The sequence below is a fragment of the Acanthaster planci genome, linkage group LG05 (genome assembly GCF_054643075.1).
Source record: "Acanthaster planci isolate LZ-2023a linkage group LG05, COTS_SCS, whole genome shotgun sequence".
In the NCBI taxonomy this organism is placed as follows: Eukaryota; Metazoa; Echinodermata; class Asteroidea; order Valvatida; family Acanthasteridae; genus Acanthaster; species Acanthaster planci.
The window spans coordinates 16,709,686-16,721,965 of NC_141781.1; the positions used below are offsets into that span (position 1 = coordinate 16,709,686).

The 12,280-nt window shown below is 40.7% G+C and overlaps 1 protein-coding gene across 1 annotated transcript in view; it reads left to right on the plus strand.

The window, feature by feature from the left end:
* The window catches only part of pam (peptidylglycine alpha-amidating monooxygenase), a 234,795-nt gene that overhangs the window by 197,287 nt on the left and 25,228 nt on the right, over positions 1-12,280 (plus strand). Inside the window, exons 14-16 of the mRNA XM_022250921.2 lie at positions 405-521; positions 1,534-1,832; positions 11,487-11,696. Of these exons, the coding sequence (XP_022106613.1) occupies positions 405-521; positions 1,534-1,832; positions 11,487-11,696 (626 nt within the window). The remainder of the gene's footprint in view (positions 1-404; positions 522-1,533; positions 1,833-11,486; positions 11,697-12,280) is intronic.

The window sequence follows — 12,280 nt, forward strand, 5'->3', positions numbered from 1 at the left end:
TGGTGCTACTCTGCATATACAGTGACTGTTTGGGAGAATGAGCATAGTGGACTCCTCCCCCACAATAGTGTGGGATGAGTCTTCTAACAAATACCTACCCAAACAGTTGACGCCCTCCTGTCCTCCTCACTCTGGCTCAGGTCCTGAGCTCTGAAAACGAAAGATGGACATGGCGGCAGCACCACTATGCGTTGTGATAATAGAGGGCTCACTACAATTGATCAAGGTTTTGGCAAATGGCAGAAGGTGTATAGGGAAATTTGTATGTATAATGAATGCTTGGGTAGGTATTCACGAGCAGACTCATTTCACACTACTGTGGGGGAGGAATGAATTGGTGTTGTTTTTTAAATTGAGTTTTAAGATTATTTTTTTACTTTTTGTTCATGCCATGATGTGTACAGGACTTTTAGTGCAGACAACCGTTTCTTGAATGCAGATAAGGGACGCATCAAAAATAGTACAGTGTTGGTGTTTGACAAGGCAACTGGAAAGATAAAACACCAGTGGGGAGAAAACCTGTAAGTGGCAGCCATCGCCACTGGAGTTGGTATTATGTATTTTCAGTGAATACTCTAAATTTTTTAGATGGTAGGAAAAGCTCAACTTCAGCAGAGTGTGTGGATTTAACCCTCAAAGAGCCGTTTTTTTTGGGGGGGGGAGCGGAATCTGCCCCCCTCAGATCTCGGCCATACGATGATGTATTTCAATGCTATTTGGCAGTGCCACAGAGGCATACATGCTATCATTACTTATTCATGAAACCAATTTGTTTATCTTCTTTTGATTGTCGGGCAATTTTATTGCATTTTTTACATCAAAGATGCTGTATAGATTGGATATTCAGTGGAAATGAAACCAGAGATGCTATGAGCTGTATACATAAATATTCATAAGTTAATTATACAATAAATAGACCTTCCCCAAAGCAAGAGACTTCCTGACAAAAGGAAACCACTGCCCTTTGTACATTGTACGTCTGTGTACAAAGTCAGTGGTAAATTTCACATCATGCTTCACCCTGCCTCCTAAACTTCTTCGCTGAGAGAGAATGCCATGTCTAATTTTCATAAATTTGGGGTCAGACTGAGGCTAATACGTTGGAAAACATTGTCATAAAGTATAATCATGCAGAAATTAATCCTGGAGATGCTATAAGCAAAAATCAACATGGGGGACAGATTCTGCCCCCCCCCAGCTCTTTGAGGGTTAACCAAGTGCCTTGTACTTGGTTGCCAATACTGAACTACCAAGCATGTCCAAATGTATATGCACATGTATACCTCAATGCCCTGTGTTATGTTCTCATGTTGCTTTGCCACTCCTTGAGCTGCTAGTTAAACCTTTGGGAGGTTGTGGCATAAGGTACATGTAGAGGGGAAATTTATTATCTTCAGTTAAGTCTCTAGAAAAAGTTGGCGGTGTTAGTGGTGTAAAAGTTAGTGGTGTTTACATCTTGACAAATTTGCATGACTAAGAGCTCTTGAATTTTACGGTCAAGCAATTTGTGTGTGTTCTTTTTTACTTTCAAAGGTTTTTCATGCCACATGGACTATCTATTGACAGTGAAGGGAACATGTGGCTTACAGATGTTGCACTCCACCAGGTATTCAAGTTCCCTCCTGGGGGTGGAGACAAGCCCTTACTGTCTTTAGGAACAGAGTTACAGCCAGGCAGTGGCACAGATCATTTCTGCAAGCCTACGGATGTAGCTGTGGATGTAATGACTGGAGATATCTTTGTAGCCGATGGCTATTGTAACAGTAGGATTGTGAAATTCTCCGCTGGAGGGGATTACATTTTGGAATGGGGGAAGGCATCATCCTATGTTGGTATGAATACTCTCAATTTATAACCCTAGGCATTGCTTTGAATAGTAAATAATTCTAATTTGCAGTTGTCAGCCCTATCTCTATTAGTTTCATTTTGCCATAACCAGAAATTTTCCGATAAATACAAAAATTCTTTGTTTTTACATCCAAAAGAAATGGTATAAGAATCAGTAAAAGACCAGTGATTATTTTCACAATTCCTGGTCTTCCAGTGCTGTAGTAGTGACCTACATCACTGAATTCTTCTGCGGTCATATGGAACCACAACTAATACATATTCTGACTGATCGAGTGCCCAGTTCACAAACAGCCTAACCTGAGTGTGCACCTTCCCATACATTTTCTGTCCTTTTCTTTCAGTGGCTGTTTAAAGCAGCCATAATTGTCTTTTTTTCTGTGCAGTTTATTCAATGAAAATTTCTTGTCTTTTTATATTTCATTTTTTATTCCCTGCCTGCAAAGCTGCAGGGGCATACTTTTTTCTACCTTGTCTTCCGTTTTGCATGTTTGGAGCAAGAGTGTCATACATGTACATAGTGTAGACCTCTATACAAAAAAGTCCACATAAAGTGGCCTAAGAAGACATGGTGTGGACTTGCACATGTCGATACATTGTTTTGGTCTCTCTAAAACAGGACATTTAGGGATCAGGGTTACCCATGGTAAAATAAATAGAAATAGTCTGGGAAATCACCAGAACTTCAGTTCGAAGAAGTTGTCTGATGTAATTCATGTTATTCAGTCATCTAATGCAGCAATAATTTTGAATAGTGAAATTAATTGATTTCGTTTTTTCTTGTAAAATAAATCATGATATTCTTGCATCTGGAGTTTCCCCAAGAATTCGAAACACATAAAGGTGAAGCCAGCGCTGAATTAAAGGCCATCCTGATGCTCATTACGTGGCTTCATTTTTTTAAACCCAGATTCAGGAACTTAAATTTGGTTCATGCTGTGATTTTATTCTGGCACAACAAGTCATTACATAACCAAAAGTCGAGTTGATATTCGAATATTATAGAATTCTGTAGGATTAAATGGTTTTGATAAAAATTGCTTTATAATTTATCAATACTGGCTTCTGTGGACACTGAGTTGCAGTGTTGCATAAAATTACTCAATATCACTTCAACAAAATGTAGCCCTTTTGGTTTCATCATGTATATCATGACTAATGTCCTTTGTAAAGATATACAGGGTGTTTCAAAAACAGGTGATCCAACTTTAAGGGATTAATATAGCTATATGACATCTCACACAGCATTTTGAGGGCCACAGCAATAAAATTGAAGATAAGAGCTTTCAAATGACACCTTTCTTGCCAAATCATGTTATTGCATAAGTGAATACCAATGGATTGAAATCATGACACCAAAATGGCACTGGTTCACTTATTGAGCCTCGTCACAATCCACTTGACTAACTGCCACACCTTGATTGTGAATAATGTCTTGCCTGGTTAATATGCAGTGGGGTTTATTCAAAAGGCCTGGCATGTCCATTCTGGCCATCAAACAAGCTTCGTATCACAATGGTGCAGCAAACCACTGAGCAGAGAATTTTTGTGGTGAAGACATTTTAAGAAACCAAAAGTTTGCCAGCCACACAGGATGCTTTTCACGAAGCGTTCAGAGACAGAGAATCACCAGCAAAGAAAACAATCTGGGCCAATGTTAAAAGTATGAAACACATGGAACCAGCTTAAACAGAAACAGAGGTCACTCAGGACGGCTGTTGATGAATGTGTGCTAAATGAATAAATAATCTTTCATTAAATGAGAATTTGTGTTGATTTTGTTCCACATGAAAGTGAACCAACCACATTTTTGCACCCTAAATTCTAGGTGGTGGTACTCAATCATGCATGGCCCTGGTCAAGAAACCCTTGTGTCATTTTAACACGTAGAATCTCTACTTTTAAAGTGATACCATGATCCTTGCTTAAAGGTTATAAAGTATGGTCGAATTAACCCCTTTAAGTTGGATTACATGTACCTTTTTTGAAACACCCTGGAAATGCAGCATATCTCCAGAAAAACAATGGCAATGTCTCTTCACCATTTGATTTAAATCCAAAGCCATAGTCTTAGGAGACGCAACCAGAACGTGACTCGCCCATCGTGTGCAATCCCATACAAACCCGTGTATTAACTCAGTGGTGCACCGGCTGCGGTGGGTGAACATATCTGTGAGAGATCCTTTGAACTTTGCAGATTACCTTGTCATAATAGGAACCTTGTATTGTAAGGAACCAAAAAAATGAAAAATGAGTGAATGGGACCACAAAAATTTCCAAGCGATTGCAAAATGTTGTATTAACAGTGTTTTTGTTATCGAGATTTGACTTTATAGCCTAAAGTCATGTTCCAGGTGCTGCTTACAATTTGTTTCTACCTAAAGGCCAGTTATAGTAACGATTGCCGGTCTGTGTTTTTTGCACAAATAGCCTTTCGCAACCCACCTCTTAATCATCATGCCTTTCACCAAGGGGGGCCTGGAGGGGCTAGGGATTTTGGACAGACCAGGCCCTTCTGACAAGCAGCTCCCCAATCCACAAAAAAACATAAGAATCAGACTTATTGTTTGTTGGATGTGCCCCGAATGCCAGAAGCTAGGGACAAGGCTAGTTGTAGTCCGCGTTAATAGTAACAGAGTGAAGTGAGTGCAGTCATGCTAAAAACTGCCTCATTATTGGGATTGTAACATATCATCGGGTTCACCATGAAGTGACATATAGGATAGTTTGGTGCACCACGTGACGTACTGCCCATAGACTTTGTACACATGATACATTAGTTTGTGGTGCGGCAACTTTCCATGATGCGTAACTTCATGGTGACGCCGATGATATGTCCACCTCCTGATGTAGAAAATAAGAGGAAGAAGACGCGGGCAGTAGACAGTGTGAACTTCTTGACAATGGAAATATGCATTAGTTCCAACTCTTCCAGCACTACTTGAGGAAATGTAAAATACCAAGACTTGTGCATATTGCTAACTGTGGTATACAAAGGAAAATGATGGGAAGCCCTGATGTTTCAATCCATGCAGAATCTTTCTCAAAGGCAAAGCAGAAACCAAAAATACGAAATATTTGCTTAGAAATCCCCACTACTCTTGAGAGGGTTTTTGTCCACTTGGTCTCATACATAAATGCATTGATCCTTTTATGAAAGTATGTTTCAAAAAGATATTATCATATTTTATGTAATGCTCAGTTCAGCAGAGTACCACAGTTCAATGTGTACCAGTGCAGAGTAATGCAGAGCTGCCAACCAGTACAATTTTATGGTATTTTATATGATTTTTCAGTGACAATACGACACTACATTTTTTCTCAATGAAATACGATTTACCAAAAAATAAGCTTTGTGGTTATTTTATATTTTTACCTATTGTTTTGCTTGAAATTACTTTGTTTACGAGTTAATTTCGCGCAGTAACATCACTCGTCAGAAATGCCATGCAAATGCATGCAACACGCATGACGCAGTGTCCATCCGTGAGGCCCTCTACTCTATGTTGTTGTTACATCGACAACCTACTAGAGTGCAACCGGCCCCCACCCAAGCTTGGCTACGTCTCCTCGATGATGGCCTCGATGATGGTGTACCTGGTTCCCCTTTGTCAACTGTACGTGAGACCGCTACAACTGCTAGCATCTGCTAGTGTCCTTAGGACTCCATCGATCTACCAATCTCTATAATGGACTTCATCTGCAGTGGGGGAGATGAGAGGGCATCTAACTCAGGGGATAGCCCTTCCCAAAGGCAAACCCAGAGGTAATAATAACTACGGGTGTATGCCACCTCTGATTGGGGCTTTCCCTGCCCCCAGACCAGACATTGGGAACATGGGACCTAAATTCCAAGGGAGCTATATCAATGTGCTAGAACTCCAAGCAACAATCAACACACTACAATACTTCTGCTCAAGCATCAGGGGCAAACACGTCCGTATACACTCGGTATCATACTCCATGTAGTGGCCTAAAGTAGACCATATAAATTCATTCACCTTGCCTGTGCCTCCAGACAAGACAGGCACAAGACCAAGAGATCGAGCGTCAAGTGACACACATCCAAGGAGTCGCAGATGCCCTCCGTCAAGGAAAAATACAACCAACAGAGTGGATCCTACACCACAGCATAGCAGATGTTTGCCTCAGCTGAGAACACTCAACTGCCAGTGTTCTGCATCAGGTTTCAGCACCCACAGGCCTGGGCAATAAACGCTCTCCAAATCAACTGGGAAAGTATGCTGGCCTACTCTTTCCCGCCTGATCCTGGCAGTGCTTTCCACAATCAAAGGAAACATTGCAGTATACTTCTCATCACCACGTTTTGGCCATGCCAGCCTTGGTTCTCCCACTTAACCAGACTACCTGTACAGACGCCACTCATCCTGCCCTCCAGACCAGACCTCCTCCTCCAACCGAAGTTGGGCATACTTTGCACTCAGCCGGCATCCCTACACCTGACTTGCTGGCCAATTTCAGACAATTGTACTGATCAGCGTCCTTTCTGAGGAAGCTACCGAGATGGCCACAAGAACCGGACACAAATAGCATGTACATTAGCAGACTACGACATTTCACTTCATAGTGTGCAGAGCTTACTCTGACTGAAGCTCCTATGACCACTGCAGTTTGATTTCTTCGGGTACCTGTTCAAATCAGGCCTACAGGTAGCGACCATCCACAACTACCAGCCTGCCATCGTAGGTATACACAATGGCTTCCCTGATGGTTCAACTCCATAGCCCAGTTTCCATAAGAAATGCAGAGGGCAATGCAATCAAGATGCAAACTGCAATGCAGACATATAGAAACATGTCTAATGGAGTGTCACCAATAACCCAGGCCAGTGTTTCCCCTGCCTATTAAAGTGTGAGGCAGTCCACCTCACTGATTTCAGTGACCGCCTCAGGATTTTCTGTTGAATTTTACCACCTCATACTTAAAATAAACAAATATGGAAGGAAAAAGCTAAATAAGTTAGATATTTTGAATCAATCAGTTTCAATCATTCAGAATGATAAGGAAGGGCACAGAAGACAAGAAATCTGGAGTAAATGTACTATTAGACTATATATAGATTTTATTTTAGGCTTTTTTAAAAAGCACTCGCTTTTGTTTTAGGCACTAGAATTTGGGCAAAATTTGTTGAATCACCTCACACATATCAGTACCCCAGGTAAAACCCTGACCCAGACATATGCAAACCAGCCCAAGATGGATCCGAAATTTGAGCCTGGTTCAACTTTTACTATCACTGAGTGGACCTATACAAACACACACACTCTCATGACGGGCAGACAACAATGTTCCTCTCACTTAGTACCACTTATTTTGTCCAATTTCTCCTTATTGCTAGCATATGCAGCTCCAATTGTCAACAAAATTGCTGACCATTAACAAGTTACATCAAACTTGAGTATCAGCTTGGCTTCAAGGGGTGACATTGCAACCTGAAGATGCATTTTTTTGTAAAAACTGTTTATGTGTTGACGCCTTTTTGTTCAATTTTTTGGTGGAATTATGTCATGCAGCATCTCCCTTCCAGGACTCTGCATCTTGACGTCTTGCGTGCCGTTGGCGTTGGTTACGACTTCATGGAAACCAGGGTTATCAGATATGGGCGCTCTTAATCATCTCCTACCAAATGATTGATCCCTTCCTGAAACCTGTTCTCTGTCCAGCTTGCAGACCCACCATTTGAACCCCTCAGTGAGGCCTCGTAACTACACAGCACAGTGAAGTTATCCCTCCTGCTGGTGGTTACCACCTCACACCGTAGCAGCGAGCTGAAGTCATTATCCATCGCTGATGGCCACATCGGGTGGGCACCCCACAGCATGCACCTCTTCCCAGCTCTGGATTTCCTCATCAAGAATCAGTTGATTACCTTCCATCCTCCTGATTTTATTTGTTGTAAACATAACCGAGCATGCCAGAACTCCAGACGAAAAGCCCTGATGTCCAGTACTTACAGAACTCTCAAATAGTTGTTAGCCATGACCAGAGAGTTGAGAGAGACAACACTGCAACTTTTCATCACAAGGATAAGCCCCACAGAGAAACAACCAGGGACATTATAACCAGATGGGTGGTCTTGGCCATCAGATTTGCCAACCCTGAGTGTCCAGACTCTTCAGACGATTAAACTCAATGCCTCATCAGGGCCCTTGATATCAGAGCAGTGTCTGCCTCCTGGGCCTATTTCTGGGGTGTTCCAATGGAGGAAATATGCTATGCAGGATGTTGGAAAACTCCATTGACGTACACCTCACTGATGTCTTGCAAAGAGACTATTCACATAGAAGGACGGTCCTGTCATCAGCCACGCCAAAGTCAAGGGACTCCTCATCAGGGCGGACCACTAGCAGAACTACCCAACAGCCCTATTTCTGTTGAGTCCGCATTATGTTTCCTTCCCCCCAAGCTTATATCTCTCTTCTGACCACACACTTCTCTCTCTTAAATAGTGCATCCTCACCAACGCCCTCTGGGGAACGGTGCTATTCTGCATCATATAGTGATTGTTAGGGGTAGGATAAATGCAATAGACTCCTGGGATTGTCTGCTAATGAATACCTACCCCAAACAGTTGGCACCCACCCGTCCTCCCCCAATTTGGTCAGATGGTTTCATACCAAAAAAAGGAAGAACATGGCGGTGGTGCTACAATGCATCAAGTTTTAGCTAATAAAATAGGGTGCAAAGGAAATTTGCGTATTACAGCGACTGTTTGGGATAGGTATTCACGAACAGACCCTCCCACACATGGGGGAGGGATTTGCTGTGTCTGGTTGCTTGCCTTTTTTAAAGTTTTGAGAGAACTCACAAAACTATTATTAAATTATGCACTCAAAAATAATATGGAAGCAGTTTCTCCTAAAAGGAGAAAAACACTGGACATGATTCAATTAACAAAACGGCTCTTTTAGCAGTTCAGTTCTCCTAGTGAAGCTTTCAAGTGGAAAACTTTTCACTTGGTGATTGTTATAAGTTTATCAACCATGGCTACTGGGAGGGTTTTCAGGGAAAAAGTTACATACTTTCATCATGCTTTGTCTTTTGACAAACAGCATATGATCACAAAGCGTTCATTAAAAAAAAAAAGAACAAATACCTAAGTTCGCAGGGTGCTGGCAGTTTTAAAGAATTCATTTTTCTAGCTAAAAGGATTTTGTATCAATTGTTCTTCATTTACAAAAGTGTTACAGCAAGTTAGGTAATGATATTTTCCTGACAAGCCACTGGCAGTATTGGTATCACACGTTAATTTTTCATCTCCCAGTTTGTTGCATGTGAAACCGCAATATAAAATCCGTCATTTGTAATAATTAAAAAAAGAATCATACAACATCATAGTTTAGAAATTCAGCAGAAGAGGTAGAATCAACCAGGAATTAGGCCAGCTTTATAGTGCACCATATGTGTCACTTCAGTTTTATACCGTGTAACAATTGAAGGTATCCTGGCCAAACCTCGTGCCTCATTTGTTCACATAAAATAGTGGTATACGTATATGTGTAAACATTGTATATAAGGGAACATAAGGGAGCATCTCAAAATTTGGAACGGTTGGAATGTTCCCATTGGAACTCCCTGTTCTCATTCTGGAATGGACAGCTGCTCTGTTGGGAACGAGACATTCCACACGGTGCTCCTTTGTGAGAACAGTACACGTTCCCATCGGAGCATCCTCATTCGGGTAGCTTCATATCGCCCATGTACAAATCTTAGGCAATGTCCAAAAACGGAGCCCGCCATGACAAACGAGCGTAGGTAATCTACTTTGGTTTATGATAGGCCTAATTTTGAATAAGAATTGTAAGTAAACCTGAGATGGAAATGTGATGTGGAAAAATTTGTTAATGTGATTATGGAAATTTTGTTTTTAACAGAGATACAAAAGTGAGAATCACTGCTTGCTGGCTTCATGCAGAGTATATGTCGCTGTGTGTATCAGTGTGCCAGTGCCGAGCTTAATTGTCTTAGTCGTGTCATTCAACCTTGTTCGTGATATTTGGATACCTCACCCCACACCCCTTAAGTTGCAGGTTAGGTTTCCAAATTGTTTCTGATATGATGGAATACTTAAGTGTGAAACATTGCGATGATGATTCCCTCTATCACACAAACCCGACAATGAATAAAACACTTGTGAGTACAGACATTAACATTAACACAATAAAATTAACTGTGTCCAGATATACTCTAAATTCATTGTTAAGATTTGTCATGGTGAATGTGGAAGAGAAAAACGGGAGAGAAGTTAACCCTCATAAGGAATAAATGACAAAATACAACACTCCAGCTACCGTCCTTCAGACACAGACTTTAGGAAGTGAATGCCAAAAATCTTTATTCCTGATTGCGATTGTAACAGCAGGACTGTTCCACTAGAGACACTTATTCCCAATGGAACGCTGCCTGGAACGGTCTGGAACGTGCCTGCGATGCGGGCACGTTCGGATGGAAATGCCAGCATTCCAGTGTGACCAGTCCAATGGAATGGGAACATTCCCAATTGTTTAAATGTTCCCTAAACCATAATGCTACAGGGTAGTAAACAGTTATCAAACTTTTGGCCTATATGTCCCACTTTGGACCATTTATTTATAGAATGATTTGCAAACCAAATTCATGAGGATAGCACTTACAGCTCCATGGTAATGGGATTTAAATGCTTTCTAACAGTCCCATATTCTCAAATTTCAATATGATATGGATAGGGTTAAAGGGAATGTAATACTACTCATTACATTCCTAGATTTACATGTACAAAGAGTCACATGGATTGGACTCAGTTCTGGAGTAATTGGTCTCAATGTGTTTTTTGAAAAAATTTCAAGGGGTATTACATGGCTTTTGGTGATGTCATCCAAATATCTCCCCAATTTCATATTTGTAAAGTCCTTCCCTCAACAAGTGCAACAATTCATGGGAATTGAAGTTTTGTGAAATTGTATTTTATTGTTACAATTTTAACAGGTATCTTGACCTTTAAAGACATCATTTTGATATCACTTTGACTTATAGATACAATACATCCCTGCATATGTCTATGCATAGATTCATAAGGATCAGACTTGTAGTTCCAGAGTAATTGACCTTTAAGTGTTGCCACATTAATAGTACATCTCTTGATGATGTCGTGGTGGCATCACCTCAGTTTCCACTTGTAACTCATCCATGCATCTTCAGGATTCATGTGGGCTCAATTGCAGAATATCCCACCACCTCACATGATCAATGCCATAGCCAGGTACAGGTCATAGTGTGACTCTCTTCTCAAGGAATTTTCACCTCGTACCCACGTAACAAGTCATTCCACGGGTCGTTTTTTTGGAGTGGCGGGGTATTCTGCAATTGCTCCTTCATTTGGATTATACTTCTGGTTCCAAAGTAATTTGTGTTTTACGTGTATTAATTTGAAGGGATGTCATGTGACTTGTGAGGTCAGTTTGTACATGAGAGCATCATCATAATGTCATTGTTAATGGGCCAAAGTCGTCCCTTTGATTGATAGTTTCCAGTATTGTATTATTAAGATTGCCAGTTTTCCCATAAATTAATTACCGTGTATGTATTAAGTAATTTGTTTGTGATAAATATTTAGTGAGATCATCTTCTTAATTTTGTAGGCAGAGAACTTTCCATTGACCCGGAGCCAAGCACCTTCTCCATACCTCACAGCCTGACATTTGTCCCAAGCAGGCAGCAACTTTGTGTTGCTGATCGGGAAAATGGACGGATACAATGCTTTGAGGCTGACTCTGGAAAATATGTTCGAGAGTATAACTTACCAGAATTTGGTCAACGGTTATTTGCCATTAGCTACAGTCCCTGGAAAGGTAGGGAAAAGTATTGGACATCATGCATAGGATACCCTGGTCACCTTGTGCAACTGAAATCATGTTTGATTTGTTTTATGTTACACTATGTCCCAATATTTAAGGCCACATATTTTCTTGAAAGTTTGCCAAATTGGTATTAACACTTCCTGAATTGGTTTTGTAAAATAAAGGTGTGCTTTCAGATTATAAATTACATGTATATAACACACTTCCAGTAGTATAGGAAGAGAGTTTCAGATCGACTTTTCTCCTGTATACCTACCTGACCCTCCTCACCCCTTTCTCGGGCCCTCTCCCACCTTGGGAAAAATGAAAAAAACACCCTCCAAAAATGAAGAATGGGGTTTAAGAAAAATTACAAAAAATTCTCTCAATGTATATTAAAACAGAGATGCCAAACCAGAAAACCAATGTTAATTGTTATTTTTGCAAAAACACAAGTCAGTCTCTTAACGTGATAGATGCTCGTGATTCTAAACATTGTTTAAACTCTATACATATCGATCAATGTAACGATTGTGTAGATTGCAAATATTGTAAATCTTGCTCCGAATGTGATATTTGCAATGACCACGAAATAT